The sequence below is a fragment of the Acinonyx jubatus genome, chromosome B1 (genome assembly GCF_027475565.1).
Source record: "Acinonyx jubatus isolate Ajub_Pintada_27869175 chromosome B1, VMU_Ajub_asm_v1.0, whole genome shotgun sequence".
Taxonomy (NCBI): Eukaryota; Metazoa; Chordata; class Mammalia; order Carnivora; family Felidae; genus Acinonyx; species Acinonyx jubatus.
In genome coordinates this window covers 39,145,791-39,169,597 of record NC_069382.1, presented here as the reverse complement: position 1 = coordinate 39,169,597, position 23,807 = coordinate 39,145,791, and the positions used below count along the sequence as shown (strand labels likewise).

The 23,807-nt window shown below is 42.5% G+C and overlaps 1 protein-coding gene and 1 long non-coding RNA gene across 6 annotated transcripts in view; one reads left to right on the top strand and one right to left on the bottom strand.

The window, feature by feature from the left end:
- Window positions 1-223: 223 nt before the first annotated feature.
- LOC106990029 (uncharacterized) lies at window positions 224-17,864 on the bottom strand. Its single transcript, XR_008295970.1, has 3 exons — window positions 17,652-17,864; window positions 3,976-4,122; window positions 224-3,647 (listed from the first exon to the last, which is right to left on the bottom strand). It is a non-coding gene; the product is annotated as an uncharacterized LOC106990029 (long non-coding RNA).
- Window positions 17,865-23,129: 5,265 nt separating this feature from the next.
- The window catches only part of CHRNB3 (cholinergic receptor nicotinic beta 3 subunit), a 35,961-nt gene continuing 35,283 nt past the window's right edge, over window positions 23,130-23,807 (top strand). For all 5 annotated transcript variants that reach the window (XM_015088524.3, XM_027071567.2, XM_027071569.2 and 2 more), the window contains exon 1: window positions 23,130-23,357. In XM_015088524.3, coding sequence (XP_014944010.2) covers window positions 23,303-23,357 — 55 coding nt within the window. In that variant the 5' untranslated portion in view covers window positions 23,130-23,302. The remainder of the gene's footprint in view (window positions 23,358-23,807) is intronic.

The following is a 23,807-nucleotide window of genomic DNA, read 5'->3' as shown; positions in this document are numbered from 1 at the left end:
GATCTCACGGCCCATGAGTTCAAGCCCCGCGTCAGGCTCTGTGCTGACCGCTCAGCACAGAGCTCAGCACAGGCTCAGAGCCTGCAGCCTGTTTCAGATTCTGCATCTCCCTCTCTCTGACCCTCCCCTGCTCGTGCTCTGTCTCTCTCTGTCTCAAAAATAAATAAACGTTAAAAAAAATTTTTTTTTAAAAGAAAAAAAGAAAGAGCTGGAGGGATGGGTCAGCCTGAAGTCCTCAAAAAGGAGGGTAAAGCACCAGCTCTGTGCAGGGAGAAGGTGCCTTAATCAGCCAACAGGAGGAGTGTGGTGGTTTTGGCAGGTAGAACCGCATAATAAAGCTCACCAGTTGGCTTCCAGGACAGAAACCACAGGCCTTTTACATTAGTTTCCTGTGGCTGCCATAACAAATGGCCACAAACTAGGTGGCTTAACAACGCCTTCTCGCATTCTGGCACAGCTGTAGAAGCTACAAGTCAGAAATCCAAGTGTTAGCAGGGCTGTTTTCCCCCAGGGGAGGCTCCTGCCTTCCTCTTCCCCTTTCTGGTGGCTTTAGGTATTCCCTGGCTTGTAGCTGCATCCTTCCCATCTGCGTCTGATTCTTTTCCGTCTCTGTGTGACCTCTCCTCTTCTTACCAAGACACAAACTTTAGGGGGCGCTTAGGTGGCTCAGTTGGTTAAGCAGCCAACTTAGGCTCAGGTCATGATCTCAGTTTGTGGGTTCGAGCCCCATGTTGGGTCCCAACAGCTCAGAGCCTGGAGCCTGCTTCAGATTGTATGTCTCCCTGTCTCTCTGCCTTCCCCCCACTTGTGCGTGTGCGTGTGTGTGTGTGTGTGCGCGCTCTCTCTCTCTCGCTCAAAAATAAATAAATAAACTTAAAAACAAAAAGACACAAACTTTGGATGTAGGGCCTATTCTAATCCAGTATGACCTCATTTTAACTTAACTAATCACATCTGGAAAGACTCCTTTTCCCAACAAGGTCATGTCCTGAGGTTTTGGGTGGACAGGAATTTATTTGCCCTGATTCTACATTCACAGACCAACGTTCTGATTTTGTTTTCTAGAGCTGACCACATGGGTCCACCACTTGGTAGTTATGTTTCCTGAAACAAAAATTAAGTACCATTCTGGCTTTATTCCCTAGATGCATTTTACTCCAGATTCTCTGGAGTTTCTCAAATGGAAACTTTTACCCGCTGCATATGTTTATTCCCCTGGTGGCATTAACAAGAGCATCTTGAAGACAAGTATGACATGTATCCTAGCACCCAGCTCAGCGCTGGGTACACAGTAGTTGCTCAATGACTTTGTGGAATAAGATATAATAGTTAAGATTTGGGTGGCTCAGTCGGTTAAGCGGCTGACTCTTGATTTCAGCTCAGGATATAATCTCGCAGTTCGTGGGCTCGAGCCCTGCATTGGGCTCTGTGCTCACAGCGTAGAGTCTGCGTCGGATCCTCTATCTCCCTCTGTCTCCATCTCCCCCATTCATGCTCTCTCTCACTACCTCAAAAATAAATAAACGTTAAATAAATAATAACAGTTAACATTTTCCTGAGCACTGTGTTCAAAGGTAACACACACGAGTGACCAGGTTTGATTATAACAGCAGCACTTTGACATAAGTATTACTTTCCAAATCATTCTGAAAATAGCGACAGTGAAACTTATAATGCTGAGGGTCTTGCCAACAGAGCTCAAGTCTCAAGTCCAGGAGTGACTAACTAGGTTAGTATAGGACAAGGGCTCACAACCTAAGCAAGTCTGCTCATACGGACAGAATTCATTTCTAAAACAGAGGGCCAAAGTCTGAGCCCTTGACCCTGGGGATCCCACAGGGAAACAGCACTCGTGAGGCCACCAGAGACCAAGTTCTGTTTAATCTCACTTTCATCTCACCAAAACGACTCACTTTCTGAGGCTGAGTGGGTTAGGAACAGTCTCTGAATTTCCTTCCCCTCAACGTTTCTCTGTAGGTTCTCTTCAATTTGCCTTTTTTTTCCCCCACAAGAAAAAATCCTCCTTTTCTCTATGTCTCTGGATTCTTTATACCTCCTCAATCTTGCTCCATTGAATTACCCCCTTTTCTCTCTACCTTCAGTTTCTCCCTCCCTCCGGTCCACAAACATGCTCAAATCTTCCCACCCTAAAAAAACAAAACAAAACAAAACACAAAACTCTTTCCTTGATTCTGCTCCTCTCTCAAGACGCCATTGCTTTTTCTCTTTTCGTGACAGGAAAGTGTCTGTAGCTGCTATAAAAGCAGGAGGCAGCCCAGTCTGAGACATCATCTGTGTGGTGGGAGAAGGGACCCGGCAAAAGGAGCCCAGAGAGGGAACACCCAGAGGGCAAGGACATTCATTTACCCCCTACCTTCTCACTCCACCCATCTTTGGCTTTGACCCTGACCTCTTTTTATACTCTTCCTCAGCGTGTCGAGGGCGTCCTAGAAGGTAACATTTACCACCCACTCACTCTTTTGGAGTCTGACCTCTGCCCACACCAATCTTTCATTGGTGTCATTAGTAGTCTCATAAACATCACCACAGGCTCATTGGAACCATTATGCTGTACTGCTTCTCCAAGTAATTCATGGTTTGGTAGGGAAGAGACACTGCATCGGTTGGGAGTTCACATCATTGCCAGTCATAGAGTATTCAACTGAACAGTGTCTTCACTCTAATAACATTTATTATTTACTCAACAAGTCCAGAAGTAGACTGTTTAGGGTTTGCTTAGCAGTTCAGCAATGTCATCAAGGACCCAGGCACTTTCAAGCCTCTTCAATATATTGATATTTTGTTCTCATGCTTGTTTGCTACTAGTCACAAGATAGCTGCAGTTGCTCCGAATATAATCCTCTCCTACTGTATTCAAAAGCAGGAGGCAGCAAGGAAGGAAGTTAGCAGAAAAAGAACGTTCCTTTCACCAGGAAGAAAAACATCTTAATTATCCAGAACTAAGACATGGCTACTGGTCTCAGCTTCACTTTTTGCTCTGGTTTCTGAAACATGACCATTTGTCCTTCAGACAAACTGAAAAGGTCTTCTGTGTATCCACTACATCTTTTGTGTACCTTGATTACAGAACTTAATGCTTTCACATCTTTGTTGAAGTGCCTTTCTTCCTCAATAAACCTCACTTTCCACCCCCAGGTTCCAATACCTCATACGTACATATCTCATATATTTTTCAATGAGGGAAGGAAGGAAGGAAGGAAGGAAGGAAGGAAGGAAGGAAGGAAGGAAGGAAGGAAAACTCTACCCAAGTCCTGGTCTTTTCCTTTTCTGCCCATACTTTTTCTACTGGTGATGTCAGCTACAGTGTCAGCCCTGATATGTCTCCCAGGCAGGAGTCTTGCATTTTCAACTCCTGCTGGGACTGGGAATCTCAATGTCAACACACATAAGATGAAACTTGGCATTTTCCACCAAAAATAAATTTTCTGAAATGGGGATAATATTTTTGGAAATGTGTCAGTTGCTTTTCTCTATTACAATCCTGTGTGCAGTTTCTGAGCATCCGTTTGCCTCCGGGAAGGTTAGGATTGTTGTAGCAGGAATGTAAAGAGGAAGATAATATTCCATTTTCCCTGTCCAGAGTGGGCTTTCAAAAACAATTGTTTATTATGGAAAATTCCAAACATCTGCAAAAGTAAGCAGAAGAGTATAATGATTCTTTGTGTACTCATCACTCAGTTTCAACAGTTATCAACCCAAGATCAATCATGTTTCAACTATACCCCACCTACAGCCCCCCCAAATCATTAAATATCCAACCAGTATTCAAATTGTCCTGATTGCCCTTAATTGTTTTACAGTTTGACTCATGATCCAATTAAGATCCACATATTGCAATTAGTTCATAAGTTTCCCATTTAAAAAAAAAATCTATTGGTTCCCTCTCCTCACATTTTTTCCCCTTGTGGTTTATTTGTTGAAGAAACCTAAAGTCTCTGGTTTTGCTGGTCATACCTTGAAGGGGTGATTTAACATGCTCCTGGGTCTTCTGTATTCCTCCAAGCTTGTGGTTAAATTTGGGGCTTATTTAGATTCAGACTGGACTTTCTGGCAAAGAGGCATACTCTGTTAGTGATGTGAGCAGGTGTTGGTGATCACCGCCTAGAGCAATTAATTAGGTGTTGCAAAATTATGACATTCTTGTACTCCTTCTTCATTTATTAGCTACATTACTTCTTTAAAGAAAAATGTCCCCTCATCAGTTATTTGCTTATCATTAGGTACAACTTGATTAGGAAAGGCTGGATAAATGAACTCTCTCCTGGTTCCTTTTAGCAGGACATTTTATTCCAATGTCACAATATGGGTGCAAGGTTTACCTGCTTTTCATGGAATGATCGTTGTTTCTAGATCTTTTCAGCGGACAGAATTAAGAAATAGATTCTACAAAGGGACGCCTGGGTGGCCCTGTCGGTTAAGTGACTGACTTTGGCTCAGGTCATGATCTCAAGGTTTTGTGAGTTCAAGCCTCACATCAGGCTTTGTGATGACAGTGCAGAACCTGCTTGGGATTCTCTCCTTCTCCCTCTCTCTCTGCCCCTCCCCCACTCTCACTCTCTCAAAATACATAAACTTAAAAAAAAAAAGAAATAGATTCTAAAAAGATAAAATATACAACGAATTCATATTTATACTGTAAAATTAAATTCAGGAGTGCACCGGGGAGCCTGGGTGCCTTATTTGGTTAAGTGTCTGACTCTAGCTCAGGTCATGATCTCATGGCTCATGAGTTTGAGCCCCACATCGGGCTCTGCACTGACAGCATGGAGACTACTTGGGACTCTGTCTCCCCCTCTCTCTGCTCCTCCTTCACTCACTCTCCCTCTCTCTCAAAATGAATAAGTAAACTTAAAAAAATTTTTTTTAAAAATTCAGGAGCACATTTTTTTTTACTTAACATTGTTTTGTATTCTTACATCTGTATCTCTTTCCTCCCCTCCCCCCAATGATACCACTATAATTACTGGTTTGCTTCATCTTGTAATCCACATATAACAATCTCAAAATAATACCAACACCATTGTCAACAATATGATTACTGAAAACAGGTTGTGTTTGTGTTTTTTGTGGTTTAGGTTGAGGGGGGGGGGTACTTCTCTCTGTCTCACTATGGTTGCACAATCAAATTACTCTGAATTAAAGCCCCTTGAAATACCTGACTTCTGTGCATTATGGGGCCAACTCAACACACTGTTAGATCCATTTGTTTAGCTGTTTTCAATTTTTAGGAATTTTTTTCCTTTGTAAATTTAACTTTTTTATAATTGTACAAAATAGTTAACTTGTTTCAAAATCAAATCTACCAGACAAGGTACAGTCCGAGAAGTCTCGCCTTCTATACCTATTTTCTCAACCCTATGCTACCCTTTTTTTCCCTATGGGTAACATTTCTCCCCCTTCTCTATGGTTTATTTTTCCATTTTTAATAATAAAAGTTTATATATACCTATATATGTGTATGCATGTATATATATTCATATTCCTCCCCTTTATCACCGAAATGGTATATTAACAGTTCTTCACTTATACTTTCCACTGATCAATACAATCCAAAAATAACAATGCAGTACTAGTATATGGAAATATTTACTGTTCCTTTCACTTTCCGTTAAATACCTCTCCATTTTGAAAATGTAAGTAATTCAACCAGACCCCTATTGATGAACAGTTGGTTTGTTGCCAATCTCTTGTTAATCGGTGGTGCAAGAGCAGCCTCCCTTGTGCATGTATCTTTTCCTATTTTTGCTACACTGTCTTTGGGATAGACACCTAAAAGTGGGAAATTCAGGTCAGTGCATAAATGCATATGTAATTATGCTAGATATTGCCAAATTTTCCTCCATAGGAATTATGCCATTTTGCACTCCCACTAGCAGTGTATAAGAATTCCCATTTTCCCACAGCTTGGCCAATAGGATATATTGTCAGAGGGGTGCCTGGGTAGCTCAGTCAGTTAAGCGTTGGACTTTGACTCAGGTCATGATCTCGCCGTTCATTGGTTCTAGCCCCACAACAGGCTCTGTGCTGACAGCTCAGAGCCTGAAGCCTGCTTCCAACTCTGTGTCTCCCTCTCTCTGCCTCTCCCCCACTCACACACTCTCTCTGTCTCTCAAAAATGAATAAAGGTTAAAAATTTTTTTTAATAAAAAAAATGTTGTCAGACATTTTGGCTTTTGTCAATCTGCTGTGTGAGACGTGGTATCCCGATGAGTTTTAATCGCAGGCGAGGTTGAGAAGACGATTAAAGGCCATTTGGGGGGCGCCTGGGTGGCGCAGTCGGTTAAGCGTCCGACTTCAGCCAGGTCACGATCTCGCGGTCCTGAGTTCGAGCCCCGCGTCAGGCTCTGGGCGGATGGCTCGGAGCCTGGAGCCTGTTTCCGATTCTGTGTCTTCCTCTCTCTCTGCCCCTCCCCTGTTCATGCTCTGTCTCTCTCTGTCCCAAAAATAAATAAACGTTGAAAAAAAAAAAAAAGGCCATTTGGATTTCATTTTCTGTGACTTGTCTATTCATTTCTCTAGTCTGTGTTTCTATAGATTTGTGGTCTTTTTCTTCTTTAATTTAGAAACTATTTATATATTAGAAAAAAATTCTTTTGTCTGTAATTTTTCCCCAGGCTGTTATACTTTGCTTATGGTATTTTTTGCCATGCGAACTTTTTTTTTTTTCTGTAGTCACATTTGTTCATCTCTTTTCTCATTGCTTCTGGACTCAAAGCCTTAGGGAAGTCTGCACACATTACACAAGAATTCGCCTAAGTTTTCTTCTCGCAGTGGTAGAGTTCAATTTTTCACATTGAAGTCTCTGATCCACTTGGAATTCATATGTACCATGTGAAGAATGAATCTTATTTTATCTTTTTCCACATGGCTATCCTTATCCTAAAACCACCTATTAAAATGCCTGTCTTTCCCCCACTGATTTGAAATGTTCCTTTATTAGATGCTAAGTTTCCATATGCAATTGGATCTTTCTCTAGATTTTCTAGTCTGTTCCTCGGTCTGTGTGTCTATTTATTTCCCAATACCACACTGATTTATTTATGGGGATTTTATAGCATTTTCCTGTTTTCCCCACCCCCATTGTTCTTTTTCAGGGGCTTCCTGGCTATCCTTGCATTTTTTGTTTTAAGTAAACAAACCATTCTTTCTATAATTTATATGATTATACACTTTATAATCAACTTTACCTCCATGAGATCATCATGACCCCTGACAATCCAGCCAATTCCATCATCCTGTATCTTAGATGCCTCTTGGAGACAAGGCAGTAGGGAGTGGAAGGTGGAAACGGAGCATTTGCTCAAGAAATCAAATCATCCACAAGGGACTGACATGCTATTCTTTGGCAATCTTAAAGCGCAGGCATACTTTCCTGTTACCCAGAAGGCAATGTCTCAAGTGAAAATTCAAATTAGTTATGGAGAAATAACGAAGATATATTTTGTTTACATATCAGCACAGGCTTGTGATACATATGCTGCTCAGGAGGGTGATGCTGCTCTTCTTTCTCTTGACTTTCTTATTTCTCTCTCCCTCTCTCTTTTTTTTTTTTTTAACTTTAGGGAGGAGGGAAGGGCAGAGAGAGAGAATCTTAAGCAGGCTTCATGCTCTGCAAGAAACCCGACACAAGGCTCAATCCCATGACCCTGGGATCATGCCCTGAGCTGAAATGGTGTCCCTTCTTGGTTCTCTTACCAGCATAATCATTCACATCTGGATGGACACCTCAGGCTGATCTGTGTGCTTCTCCTCACACTTCCCATCCGATTGGCCACCAAGACCTATAGTTTCTGCCTTCACAAAGTTTCACAAATGTTTTCCAGGATAATAGATCAGCAGGACCTCAAGGCTCTTCAACATGTTGTCCCACTGGCGCCCAGATGTAATTTTCAAAAGAAACACATTCTTTCCAGGGCAACTCCATGTATACACATACATGTGTTCTTCTAACCAACTTTAACGAACAAAGTACACCAAACTCCTATCATGTTCACTAAGCAGCATAAATGTTGATGTTCCTTGTATGATTAAAAAAAATTTTTTTAACGTTTATTTATTTTTGAGACAGAGAGAGACAGAGCATGAACGGGGGAGGGTCAGAGAGAGGGAGACACAGAATCTGAAACAGGCTCCAGGCTCCGAGCTGTCAGCACAGAGCCCGACACGGGGCTCGAACTCACGGACTGTGAGATCATGACCTGAGCCGAAGTCGGCCGCTTAACCGACTGAGCCACCCAGGCGCCCCCCCTTGTATGATTTTAAAACAAGTCTCCAGACTGGGGCCAGTCACAATTAAAAACCCATTTTCTGTGGGCTGCGGATAGATCTCCCTTTAATAAATATCTGTACACACATTCAGATTAAAAATTAGTGTGTTTTATCAAGGAACATTTTTAGAATCTAAAAATACTATCAGATTCCACTCTTAGATGTATAGCAAGAGTAATAAGCACACTTATCCACCAAAAGACATGTATAAGAATGTTCATAGCAGCTTTAGCCAGAACTCCAAAGTGCAAACAACCCAAATGCCCATCAGCAAGAGAACGCACAAATCAATTGGGAGGGTTTTCCGCCAATGGAACGTTACACAGCAATAAGAGATCGGACTACTGCTGAATGCATCAATATGGAGGACTTACAGATGTGAGCATAGGGGCAAAGGAGCAGACAACATAACAAGAGTACATATTACATAGTACATAGTTCATTATATAGTCTGTATATATGAAGTTCAAGACTAGTAAAATGAACTTATGATGATAAAATTGGAATAATAGTTCTGAGAGGGAGTATAGTCTGGGAAGTGGCTCTGGAAGGTGAAAGCTTTGGGGGTAGAAGGAGGTTGGAGATGTCTATATCTACATCTGGGTGGTGGTTATCTGAGTGTATAGCTATGCAAAATTTCACTGAGTTGTATATTTAACATTTATATCCTTTCCTTGGTGTAGGTTATACTTTAATAAAAAAATAATAAATCTTAGAGAAACTCCCCTCCCATATCCCCAAAGATAGCAGACTTCTCTAAAATCCCTTGGTCCTCAAATATCCGGTACAAGAAAAACCATGTTCTTGCACACTGCCAGGAGTCACAGATCCAAGTGTATGCTATGTAATGGTGCTCCCTGGAGCACAAAATAGATGCACAGTTTACATTCCAGTCAAAATGGAATTTCTCAGCCTTTTATTTCCCATTTTCTCCAATCACCATATGAGTGAGTGAAACCTGGCTCAATTTATGAATCAGGAACATGATAAAGTGAGATTGGAACTCCCATACAGGACAGTAGAAGTCCTCATTGCAAGCACAGAGCTTGCTTTAGAGGCCATTGTAAATTCTTTGAGGGTGGGGGATCGTCACCCTCTCCATTGTCTTGTCCTTTGAGCCTTTAGTACTGTGCCTTTTACTGAACAGAGCAGAAAATCAGAATAAATTAAATGGATGGATGGATGGATGGATGGATGGAACCTTATATCCTCGGTACAACAGTTTAATTATCATTCCTAAATGCATGTTTTCTTTGTGGTAAGTCCTCCTCAAGGCTACATGATTATAACAAGCCTCCTTCATCTCTTCCCCTTCAATTCTATTGTGTCTTTGATGAAATATAATTATATCTAACTGGTATTTTTCTCAGTGTTCTTCCTTGTTGAAATACATCCTGTTCTCATGATGTGTCCCATGGTGAAATTTCCAGTGATAAGAGCTGGCATATAATCTTACATTTTCTTTCCATGGGAATTGGCAACATTAACAATTAGAGTCAAGTTAGTTTAAAATACACAAAATATGTGAATGCTGGGATTTCTCACCAAAGGCTTAATGTAAAAATCAAACTGTTAAGCACTTCCACCAGAGAAAAGTAAGTTTCTCATTAACAGCCAGCCCTGCCAGCCTGGGACAAGGGCAAGTCAAGGCCCCTACACCCAGAGAAGGGGTGTGGAATAACTGGGATTTCTTTCTAGATTGGTGAGGCTCACCTGGGGCTGTAGAAGGGAATTGTTTGGCCCAAGGCTACTGCTGTGTCTCTAGAGTTTGGTAGAATAGGAGTGTTTATGAAGACACCCTTCTGTTTCCACTTAAATGCTGCTGATGTCCTTAGGCTACAGGCTGAGGAAGAAAGAAGATCCATGGGTGCCTTCTCGTTGCCACTTTTTAGAACATCTAATACATTCTTTTCACTTTCTCCTACGCCCATCCTTAACTCTCCAGAGAACTGGACTCCTACTGTATGTTGGATTAGACCCAGAACTTAACCACAGCACGTGGACATTTGGAGCAGGAGAATTCTTTGTTGCAGGGCTCTCCTGTGTTCAGTAGGGTATTTAGTAGCATCCCTGACCTCCACCCATTGAATGTCAGGAGCACCCCTCTTCCCAGTGTGACAACCAAAATGTCTTCAAACACTGCCAAATGTCCAATGGAAGACAGAATGTCCCCTGGTTAAGAACCACTGAATTAAACTGATCAGATATGACAGTCAGTACTCAAAACCCAAGGACCCAGCTCCCACTTGTCTCTACCCCATACAACCTCCAACACTCCCCTACTGATAAGCAGCTGAGAAGGGAACAGTAATATATTAACTCCATGACTCTATGATAACCGCTGGGTGCCGTGTGTGTAGAAGCTATCAGATATAAGAAAGGAAGGTAACAAAATGCAAATTTTATGCTAATATTTTGGTGTCCAGGACATCTTCTGCCTGGAGGCAGGCTGCAGAGAACTCACAAAGGATTGCAGAGTTGGTGAGATCAAGGAGTATGTTTAACAAAACCTTCTGAATCAAATCTAAGAGTTGTAGCATCTCCTTTGTGGTTACTGTTTTATAGAAAGAAAGAGGAACCTGGGAGTTCTCTAGTTAAATGTTTTCTGTGATTCAATTCTTGGATCTCAAAGACTACCCGGTGTTTCTGCAGTGCCTGCACAGCCAAAGAACCATAGTGGGGTGTGGTGGCAGTGAGCAAGGCACATGCGGGCTGGAAGATGGCCCCTAGTCCTATATTGATTGCACACTTTTTTGGCCCATTATGACATACTTTCACTACTGCTTTATGTCTGTGAGTCTCATCTTGCCACACTGCCTGCATGGTGACTTGATTTTGTCTGACACCATATTCTTTCTCCTTCTCACAAAGGATCCTACCTAAGTTCCTTAGCTACAGAGGGAACACAGAATCCACGTTGAGTCCATCAGAATACTTCATCTCTGGCCACAGTGACCAGTGACCAAAATTCTTTTTTGAGATTTTTTTTTTTTTAGTCATTGCATAAATTTTTTATTGATTGGATTTCTTTTGTCTCTTTTTTAAAGAAAAAAATTTTTTTTAATTTACATCCAAATTAGTTAGCATATAGGGCAACAATGATTTCAGGAGTAGATTCCTTAGTGCCCCTTACCCATTTAGCCCATCCCCCCTCCAACAACCCTTCCAGTAACCCTCAGTTTGTTCTCCATATTTAAGAGTCTCTTATGTTTTGTCCCCCTCGCTGTTTTTATATTATTTTTGTTTCCTTTCCCTTATATTCACCTGTTTTGTCTCTTAAAGACTTCATATGAGTGAAGTCATATGATTTTTGTCTTTCTCTGACTAATTTCACTTAGCATAATACCAACCAGTTCCATCCACGTGGTTGCAAATGACAAGATTTCATTCTTTTTGATTGCCAAGTAATACTCCATTGTATGTATATGTGTGTGTGTGTGTGTGTGTGTGTGTGTATATATATATATATACATATATGTATATATGTATATATATATATATATATATATACACACACCACATCTTCTTTATCCATTCATCCATCGATAGACATTTGGGCTCTTTCCATACTTTGGCTATTGTTGATAGTGCTGCTATAAACATTGGGGTGCATGTGTCCCTTTGAAACAACACACCTGTATCCCGTGGATAAACGCCTAGTAGTGCAATTGCTGGGTCGTAGGGTAGTTCTATTTTTAGTTTTCTGAGGAACCTCCATATTGTTTTCCAGAGTTGCTGCATCAGTTTGCATTCCCACCTTTTATTTTTTTTTCCATTGAGGCATTTTATTTTCACATACGTACCACATCCCTAGAAAAAAGAATCCCAGGATTTTCCCTCCTGTGCATTCTTGTCCCACCTCCTGACGGTCCATGATCCCTTCTAAGGCCACGAGCACAATGAAACCAAACCGGTGGGATGGGAGCAGATCACTCTGCCACCTCGCTAGATCTTTGAGTCATATATCAAATCTGGGGCCACCACTCCATACCTGTTTAACCTGCGTGTGAGATTCCCTAGCCCTGCGATCATCCCCAATGACTTCCCTAGCCCTGCGATCATCAATGATTTCAAATTTGCCAACGTAACCATGTTTCATCATCACAGCTAGAAACTTGATGATGACTTTGGAGCATGGCCCAATAACAACCTGGCATTTGCCTTTCTTCAGTACTGTCAATGCTCTTGAGAGCATCCACCATTCATGAGCCCCATTATGGCAACATAGAGAAAGGGAAGAAAGAGCTTTTTTGACATTTTCAAAATTGAGAGAAAAGCTCCCTTACCTCTGTGGTCAGGGACTAGGTGAATGGCTTATGTGCTGCTGGATGTACCAGGTGCCATGTGGAGAAACCCATCTACACCAGGACATACTAAAACACTACCCAGAGGAAGGAATCCCTGGTGACTTTGAGTCCCTAGTTCTGGTCTTCATGGTGCTCAGAGTCCTGGTTCCCAGCCTTCCTGAGCCTGTACATTTACATCCTCATTTGACTGCATAAACTCCCCTAGAATGACTCCATTAAGTGCCCCTCCAGCTTTTTATTCTAAGCAAATGTGATTTGGAGCTTTGTCCATTGTAACAAGAAAGTGCTGGCAATTACAGACTGTAATCTTCATCAAAGACAGGATTCTATATTACCATTTTTGTGTATTACACACAAATGATGACCCCAAAACCAGTTTTCAAAAGATTCTTTTTGATTCATTCTGAATACTGAAGTCTGAATAGCAGCAATGCTTAAACAGGGTTTTCACATTGTTGGATAAGCCAGACATTTTCCTGCTTTACTCTCTGTAAACCTACATGCCTTTTTCATGACCGAGAGGGACTGCGCTGACATAAACAATGTTCACATTTAAGGACGACCTGTTTGTGACATGATTCCCCGCTCATCTCCAAGGTGATTTGGCTGGTATCCCTGGGACATGGTGTCTTTCCTCCTTCATGAGTGTCACTTATGAGGCTGTTTAGTCTAAGAGGATAATCTTCTAAGCATGGAAGATTGATTGTTCTATCATGGTTATATTTATCTAGAGCAACTTGCTAGAGCCTATATTCAATGGATAATATTATCTTTTTAACACCTATATTGGTATTTAATCATCAGTGCATAAATATATATTTAATATTATTATGTATATATAATACATATATAAACATACATATAATTATGTCAGTAGCTGGCATATGGAAATTGAGAATTCATTCCATGACCCTCAAATTCCAATTATTTGAATATTTGTTATATCACTCCTGGGGGCCAACAAATATGGGAGTTGTGGGAGGAGGTCTCTCTGGTCTGGTCTCCTCATCTCTTGAAAGCCTACTGATGTGGCTCCTCCAGGCAGACCCTTTCCTCCAATGTTGTGAGCTCTACTTCTAGATCTGTAGGGACAAACATCTCAATGTTCTCAGTCTCATTCTCAGTGGTCAGTTGGGTCCTCTGCATATTTCCAAAATCCACAACTCACAAAAAATAAAAAATATATTAATCATGAGGAGGAAGAACAACCTCAGTTTTTGTTTCTGTGAGCTGCCATCTTTGTTTTTCTGATATGCACATCTTACTTTCTTCTTGCTCAATGCAAAGGGCAAGCAATTCTAATGTCTGTGTCTCTGAACTAGAATCAAATGATAAATTGTTGTCAACAGCTGCAAGGAAAAAAAGTAACACCTTGAATGCCCATATTATCATGCCTTTTTACTCCTTTAATAAACCAAAGTACAATTGCTGTCATTTGGAAAAAGATGGGTGTGTTTTAAGAAGCACCCAAGAACTCACGCAAACTTCTACTGTTTAAAACCTGATCAAGGGGCACCTGGGTGCCTCAGTCAGTTAAGTGTCCAACTCTTGATTTCAACTCGGGTCACGATCTCACAGTTCATGGGATCGAACCCTGTTTCAGGCTCCATGCTTATCTCTTTCTCTCTGCCCCTCCATTGCTCTCTCTCTCTCTCTCAAAATACAAAATCAATAAACTTAAAAAAAAAAAAAAAACCTGATTGAGAATTTAGTTCATTCTGACTTTTGGCTCAAAAAGAGATTCCTGTAGTTTTGAGAGGGAAACAGCTTGCCACGTGGGTAAGATGACTGTTCCATAAGATGGGGGATTGGATAAGAGCCAATGAGGAATGCATAGAGACAGAGGAGAATAAAAGAAAAAAAAATAAGAAAGAAGAGTGAAGGTAAAGGGAGTAGATGAAATATCATCAAAACATAGGTCAGAAGATTTCTGTTTCAAAGAAATATTCATCTTCTCTCCTCCATAAAGTTCCCATTAAAGAGTTTTAAAAACTACAATCTCATAAATTTTCATAATCATGAAGTTTAGAAGCTCCACAGCCCAGCATGGCTACTATCAAAACCCAAACAAACAGAAAATAACAAATGGTGAGGATGCAGAGAAAGTAGAACCTTTGTGCACTGCAAGTGGGAATGTAAAATGGCACAACAACTATGGAAAACAGTATGATGTTTCTTCAAAAAAATAAAAAATAAAAAGTAGAATTACCATATGATCCAGGATTTCCACTTCTGGGTATATGCCCAAAATAATTGAAAGCTGAGATTCAAAGAGATATTTGTACACCCACGTACACAGCCACATTATTCACAAAAGGTGGAAGCAACTCAAGTGGTCATCAATAGATGAACGGGTAAACAAAATGACACACACACACACACACTGGAATATCACACAGCCTTAAAAAGGAAGGAAATTCTGACACATGTTACAACATAGATGAACCCTGAGAACACTGTGTTAAGTGAAATAAGCTAGTCATGAAGACAAATACAAATATAGGAGTATGCTTCCACCTATGTAAAGTCCCTAGAATAATCAGATTCAGAGACAGAAAGTAGAATGCTTGGTTGCCAGGGGCTGGGAGGAGGGGACAATGGGGGTTATTGTTTAATGGGTATAGAATTTCAGTTTTGCAAGATTAAAAGAGTTCTGGGGATGGATGGTGGCGATGGTTGCATAACAATGTCAATGTACTTAACACTACCAAACTGTATGCTTAAAAATGGTTATGATTTGGGGGGGGGGGAGCTGTGTGGCTCAGTTGGTTAAGCATCCAACTTCAGCTCAGGTCATAATCTCATGGTTCGTGAGTTCAAGCCCCATATTGGGCTCTGTGCTGACAGCTCAGAGACTGGAGCCTGCTTCAGATTTGGTGTCTCTGTTCCTTCCCTGCTCATGCTCTCTCTCTCTCTCTCACTGTCTCTCAAAAATAATAAAAATAAACATTAAAAAAAAAAGGCCATAGCCCAAGAGTCATATTCTTCTCCTGGAGTCCAACATCCCACCCTGCTGATCTCCATGCATCGCCATGGAATGCGGTGGGTAACCTGGGACCTTGTTGGAAATGTGTACATTCGGTCCCACCTCAGACCTCCTGAATCAGAAACTCTGGGCTCTGGAATTACAGTTTTATCAATCCTACCAGGTGATTCAAATGCCCCTCAAATCTAAAAACCACAGCACTAAGGTAATTGAAGTGGAGACAGAAGACATATGTTTTGAAGACAGAGAAAATATGACTTTGTGGGGGATTGGATACAGAGTGGAGAGAGAGAGGTATCAGTAGGTAAAGGTTGAATGGATACCTGTTGGATGAATGGGTGTTGTCTTAAAACTGTTCTGCTCTTGGGGCTCCTGGGTGGCTCAGTCAGTTAAGTTTCTGATTTTGGCCTCAGGTCATGATCTGGTGGTTGGTGAGTTCAAGCCCCACATTGGGCTCTGTGCTGACAGCTCAGAGCCTGGATCTTGCTTTGGATTCTGTGTCTCCCTCTCTCTGCCCAATCTATTTCTTTGTCTCTGTCTCTCGGTCTCTCTCTCAAAAATAAATATTAAAAAAAAAACAACTGTTCTGCTCTTAATTTTATTTTGTTTTACTAGAGTGAGAAAGAAAAAATAAAAGCATGCTTTCTTAAAGCATTGGGTTGGAGAACAGGAAATAGCCAGAATGGTTGACCTATAATCTTTAGAAATCCACGCAAGGTAGGTTTTACCCAAATGTGTACTTAACTGTACACATGGCAATTATGTAGCAGGTGAATGGTAGAGTCATAAAGCTTACCAGCTGGCCTGGTAAAGACACACACAACACACACACACACACACACACACACACACACACACACAGAGTTGCAAGCATACCTTTCTACTTCCTTTTTGTACTGATGTCAGGGGGGGAATGATGTGGAACATGGCTCAACCCTGAGGGATATTCTGGGACAGGAGACTTTCAGTTTTAAAGCTGGGACAGTCCTGGGCAAATCAGATGGTTGATCACCCTAGTTATAACACAGACTCATAGATTTTTCAAATTTAAAGGATTCAGAGTTTGGGGCACCTGGGTGGCTCAGTCGGTTGGGCATCCGACTTCGGCTCAGGTCATGATCTCACAGTTCGTGGGTTCAAGCCCTGTGTCGGGCTCTGTGCTGACAGCTCAGAGCCTGGAGCCTGTTTCGGATTCTGTGACTCCCTCTCTCTGCCCCTCCCCTGTTCACACTCTGTCTCTGTCTCAAGAATAAATAAGCATTAAAAAAAATTTTTTTAATAAATAAATAAATAAATAAATAAATAAATAAATAAATAAAGGATTCAGAGTTTGACACTCTGGCTACAGAGTAGAATTACCTGGAGAGCTTAAAAAATATATGATTGCTGGGCTTCACGATAGACCAATTAAAATCAGCATCTCAAGGGTGTCTGGATGGCTCAGTGGAGCATGAGACTCTCCATCTAGGGGTTGTGAGTTCAAGCCCACGTTGGGTGTAGAGATTACTTAAAAAATAAAATCTTTGGGGCATCTGGGTGGCTCAGTTGGTTGAGCAACCGACATTGGCTCAGGTCATGATCTCACAGTTTGTGAGTTCAAGCCCCACATCGGGCTTTCTGCTTTCAGCGCAGAGCCCACTTCAGATCTTCCACTCCATCTCTCTCTGTCCCTGCCCTGCTCACGCTCTCACTCTCAAAAATAAATTAAAACATTTAAAAATTTTTTTAATAAATAAATAATTTAAGAAATAAAATCAGTATCTCTGGGTGCAATACCCAGGCATCAATATCTTTGAAAAGTTCCCCAAGGGAACAATGAGACCTGATCTAATCTAGCTTTTTTACTGGCCAGATGAGGAATCTAACGCCAGTAAAAGTTATTTATCCAAGGTCACTCAATTAATTAGGGGCGAAACTCAGGGTTCCTGACTCTGAGGCTAGTGTTCTTCCCACACACCACCATCCTTTTATAGATAATTAAAGATTAATTACTTGCAACCAAGCCCCTGCCCAACCATGCTAATTAGGACAACACACATACCACCTGTCTGGCCCTCAATAAAACAGACCTTTGAGCTTCCAGCTGGGCGCACTCACGGTTGAAATCCAAGACTCTTTTCCTGCTCCCTTCCAACTGTCTTCTCTACCACCTGCTCTGTTCCTAAGTCCCTCTGACTCCTGAGGGATTCAAATTCAGCCCGGATTCCTTCCCCAGGGATCCCCGTTCCTCCCGTTTACAGATTTGGCCTCAACCATTTGACCCCAGCACGCTCTCACTTCCGCTTCCGGCAGATGTGGTGGGCACACAGGATCGCTCACCTGGAAGCAGAAGCCCAGCCTGGCAGCGGCCTGCCTAACCAGCGTCCCACCAGGAGAGGCTAACGCGGAGCTCCCTTAATTGAACTACTTTTGTAGAACAAGCTAGAGCCACAGCAGGCTGTGACGTAAACCCTCCTAGGCCGGGAAAGCCAGGCCGCCTGACTACTTGCTGTCTAGCACGAAACCAGCGCCCCTGCTGAAGATGAGTCCAGGATGAAATAAAATGCCTCGCAAAGGTTAGGGTCAGAAACCCAAACTTCAGGCCTGGCCAGTCTGACCAGGAACGGCTGGACGGTTCCCCTGACCAGGAAAAAGTGGTGAAAAAAAGGTGGTGGTGACATGACTATGGTGAAGGAAAAAGGCATCTTGCCAACAGGACACAGTAAAGTCTCAGAAAAGGAACGAGTGGAGAATGAAATTACAAGTGTTGAAGTAAATTTCTAGGTTCAAGATGGAGCCGCTCCCGCCAGGGAGCCACAGCAGCAAGAGGAGACCTAGATGACTTTGGGGTCCCTGCAAATCCTCTGCTTGACCCCAGTCAGCCCTGCCCGCCCCCTTGCCCCAAATAAGATCTTTCCTTTTGTCTCCTCCTTGGTCTTCTTTCTTTACCCTGTAAAGACTTCCTGCCTTTTGTTCTGACCACTTGGTAAAGTGTGGACGTTTGTGTCGCCCATACTGTCTTCTTTAATCCTCTTTGCAACAGAACAGGAGCAGTCCCCCTCCCTCCCTACAGGTGGCAGTCCTCCTGGGGATGCGAGACCCTGGGGTCTCCTGGAGCTGCCCCCCCCCCCCCAGCCCTCCTCCCTGCCTGATGGTTTCTTGTGGTTTGTCCCACTGTCATCAAGTGTTTCCTCCCAGTCCTTGTGGCAGCTTAACTTGGAGGACAATGCCAGTCCGTGGTCTGTGGCAGTAAACCTGGCTTCTCTTCAAAACCATGTGGGCCGCATTCTAGACCCACGGATCCAGAATTCCTGGGGAAAGCATCCAGGAATGTGTGTTTCTCAGAAGTTCCCCCAAATGATTGGGAAAGCACAGACCGATTTGGGAACCCCTGACGTGTGTGGTAAGCGTAGCGGTGGTTTCTCCATGCAAGCCGTCCTTCCCACAGTGACCGCCAACGTTCCCGGCGGTGGGCGCTCCCAGCTTTCCCAAGCCTGGTTCCCGCGCAGTAGCGGGCATCAACTCCTTCCAGGGCTGGAGTCTGCGGCTACTGCAGGGGGCTTGCCCCAACTTGCTGGGAGCTGTCTGAGGATGCGTGGAGCTGTTAGACCAACACCCATTGCCTTCTGATGCGTAGTTTTGGATTTGGGCAGCCTGTGTTTATTTTAGTTTATTTTTTTAATTTAAAATTTAAGGAACGAATAGCAGCTAAAGCGTACAACCTTTAAAAACGGAGACTGTTGACCTAAGACTGCAGTATGATCTACAGTCCACCAGGGGGCCCCCAAGTCCTGTACCGCATGTCCATCGTCGCAAGTCCTTTCTCTGGGTCCTATTCGCTGTTAACACCAATGCTGGAGAAATGCAAAGCCTTTCCAGGAGCCCCTTGGCTCAAGGCTGGATCTCAGGAAATAATTTAACATGTATTTAAAAGCCATGAACTTCAAATCTCTGAGAGCGATGCCTATTGGGAGGATGTCACACACAAGAGAGCAGTGGAAGGAAAGCAGTCAACCCTTTTGTATTAAAGTGCTCTCTCTCCAGGCCTTTTGAGTTAATACGTTTCAAACCCAAAAAATTCTCTCTCTCTCTCTCTCTCTCAATAAATAAATAATAAATAAATAAATAAACTTTTAAAAATGCTGATCAGTGGTGCTTGGCTGGCTCAGTTGGTAGAGCATGATGCAACGCTTGATCTCAAGGTTGCAAGTTGTAGAGATTAAATAAAAATTTTTTAAATATATTTTATTTTTAAATTTTTAAAAAATGTTTATTTTTGAGAGAGAGAGAGAGAGCGTGAGCAGGGAAGGAACAGAAAGAGAGGGAGACACAGAATCTGAAGCAGGCTTCAGACCCTGAGCTGTCAGCACAGAGCCAGACACGGGGCTTGAACTCACGAACTGTGAGATCATGACCTGAGCTGAAGTCTGATGCTTAACCATCTGAGCCACCCAGATGCCTCTAAAGAAATAAAATCTTAAAAAAAAAAAAAAATCTAAATAAATAAATAAATAAATACTGATTGTAACTTTTCAAATCTTCAGTTGAAAGCAATCTGCTTTCTCTCACCTTTAGTTTTGTTTTTGTGACTGCCGTGTGTACATGTTCTATGGAAGTGGTCTGGAGAGCATTCCAGAGCCTCACAATGAGCCAGCTTACTCTTCACAGGTTGCACATTGGGTCAGTGATGGAGGAGCAGAGGTTTTGCTTGGGGTCCTAGAATGTAAACTTGTCCTCTGTTGATAATGGAGACCTCTGATTCTTTCTTTTTTTTTTTTTAAGTAATTTTTCTGAATTTATTTATTTATTTTGAGTGAGAGAGCACAAGCAGGAGAAGGGCAGAGAGAGAGGGACAGAGAGAATCCCAAGCAGGCTCCACACCGTCAGTGCAGAGTCTGATGTGGGGCTTGAACTCACGAATCGTGAACTCATGACCTAAGCTGAAACCTAGAGTCAGATGCTTACCTGACTGAGCCACCCAGGCATCCCAGACCTCTGATTATTTCTGATTTGATAGACCCAACACCAAAGCCCAGGCAGCTGTCAGCTCATGTTTATTGCTGGTTATAGGACAGGTGAGGGAACATGCACACATGTTCAAAATGGGATGATTTTTTGAGATAAGGATTTGTGTTTTGTTCTTTGTGTGTTTCTTTCCTATATTTTCCAGGGCTCCTTATGTTTCCAGGGACTCACAGCAGAAGCTGCATAAAGACAACTTCTCTTCCTGTTTATTTGATGTCTGCTTTCACTAAAAGTCTAAACTCACTGAGAAGATTATTTGAGGTTTCTAGAGTGGGAGGGAGACAAGATGAGTACAGGGGAAGCTGTAGGGGAGAAGGGTGAGAACTTTGCAAAAAACTGCAGAAGGGGCCAGAGGCTGGCTATCCCTGCAGCAGCCAGGACCACGCTGCCATGGTGGCACCGACGGAGGCGGCCGTCCTCAGGTGGCAGTAGCCGTGTGGAGGCTCAGAAAGGGGGCGTTCTATCACCCAGACCTCCAGTTCTGGCAGAACCGAGCCGAGGGGGGCACAACTGCCACTTCCAGAGGACCATGTGGGCCGGCCACCGACCCACCTGCCGTGGTCCAGATGACTAGAGTCTGCAGGGCCCTCCCTGTATTTTGGGGACCACATAAGCCTTCCCATTTCTTTCGCTACCCTAGATGAGAGGAGGGAGCTCCTGTAATGACTGAGACTGATTTTTTCTGCCTGCTCAGTGGAAGGGCAAGCTTCATTTTATTTGATTCATTGAAATAAAGAAAGGTGACACTTCCTGCACCTCTGGGTTAGTGGCTAATTTACACCCGAGACAGTTGTAAATTCACAGCAGACCTGGAACACAATGCATAGGAAATCAGATGCAAAGGAAATTGATGTCTGATTGCTTCCTTCTTCCTCCTTTCTTCCAAGCAACACTCTCAAGCATTTCCCGTGATAGGCACTGGAGAGAAAGTGGAGATACAGGAACAAAAGAACAGAGCCTCGTCCTCAGGGGTTCTCAGAGAGGAGCAGAGTCCTACCTCCTCAGCCAGGGCCGTTTTGATTACATATTACTGAGCAGGGCCTGGGGTTTGATAATTGCTGATGGCACATAGTGGGGGCTTAGTAAGAGAACATCAAGACAATTTTTAATTGGATGAAATCAGTGTTAGAAAGTGGAGGACGGTCAGTAATGTATCCTACAGACTGAGAGGCACTTTCGTACTGAAAACTGAAGCAAGCCACGCCATACCGTTTGCACAGTTTTTTCTTCAGTGTAGCTTACTGGCAAGGGCAATCAGGAGAGCGAATGGACCAACCATCCAGGGCACTACGAAGCTATCTCCACTCCTATTCTGTGCAGCCATCCAGACCTTAATCCCCAGATTTTATGGAGTGAGGGGCACGGTGGTGTGGCCACAGGGTAGTTATCTAAGGTGGCACACCAGCCCGCCACAGGGGCTAATAGTTATCTAATATAGCTCCAGCTGTGCCCCAGAGGGACCCTCTACTAGTTACCTAAGACGGTGTCAGCTGTGCCCAGAAGGGCTCTTTACTAGTTATCTAACATGTTGCCACCTGTTCCCAGAGGCAAAAACAAGATGGAGGGCCAAAGATGGACTCGGTATTGCCCAAGTGGAGTTTCTCAGTGCCCTGGAGCCTAGGACTCCATCACCTGGTCCCCATCCAGATACCTGCTCCCACCTGGCCCTCTCCTGTATCCAGCCCTAACTTACAGTTGTCCATTCATTAGATTTGAATTTATGAGGGGTCCTCTGGGTGTGGACACCACTGAACTAGATGAAAATCTGATCTACTGTGAAGAAGGTGAATCAAAGAAAGAGTGGCATTATCAGCCTCCAAGTCCCATTAGGGAAACAACCAGACCAAGCTCCGACCACACTCTCTCTTGTAGAAGATAAGGTGGATCTGGTGGGCCCAAGGGAATGTCAGAGGATCCTGTGACATTAGAACACATTAGTCATGAGAGGCACAGGATATATTCATTATTCTTTTTTGTCAATTGAGGTATAATAGACATCCAACATTATATCAGTTTCAGGTGTCGATATTTGGACATATTGCAAGTGGTCACAATAAGGCTAGTTGCCATCCATCAGCACACATAGTTACGAATCTTTTTTCTTGTGATGAGAACTTCTAAGATCTACTCTTCTAGCAACTCTCAAATATGCAATAGTATTATAAACTATAGTCACCATGCTGTACATTACCTCCCTGTGACTTATAACTGGAATTTTATACCTCTTAACCCCCTCATAGTCATTATTCCTAAGCTCCAAGTCCAAAATAAAGAGACAATAGAGGAATAATATGTATGAGAAACTTCTCACTAACTTCTGCGACACATGTGATAAAACGTAGTTTTTCTCCTTTGCTCAGATCTCCAACCGTGAGCAAAATACCACAGAACATTCAGAAGTGGTCCAGCCTCATCCTTTCCCTTTTGTCCTGCATCTCCTTGTGAGAGAGCAGATTAATAAGTCAGGAGTTAGGACCCAGAGATACGTTTTAGACTTACACGCTCTGACAGCTCACTGGAAATCAATGAAGTGTAGTTTAAGAACCATCGCACTGACGTGAGATGGTGTGAGACGGTCTTATTCCCACTTCAGGTGTCTCCCCCTCGGGTTCCACTTCGGATTTTGAACTACTGCATTTTCTTTTCAAAACCTCCCTTTCTGATGGAAATGCTATATTGTTATAAAGGAAGAAATTATCTTTCCTAGCCTGACATCATGATGCTGCCAGCCTTCATCCTGCTGCTCATTGTCCTTGGTGTCATTCCCTCAGGTAAGCTCAAGTTAGAGTAAATTAAAACTTCATCACCGCAAAACTATTTAAGCCAGGGAGGTGGAAATACAGTATTCATAATGTTAGGATGATAAAATGTAATGTATAGGTATCTTAGGATAACTTTTAAAATGTGGCTCCAATGAGTAATTCTAGGAAATCTGTATATTGCTAAAGAAATCATCACACCTATGAATTCCATAATGTTTATGCTATTGTCATTTACTGTGCTTTTGCTTTTGAATCATGAACTTGGTTGGAAGATATAAAAGCAGGAAAAATGTTACCCAATGCCCTGGATGCTACTCAGAATTGTTAAAATATTTGGCACAGCAATTTACTACATCAACATTTTTATATCATATCTACTAATAATCACTATATCTGTGTGTATATTTTATCCCATCTATCCTGTAGACCTATCTACAAAGTTTAATTTGTGTGTAGATA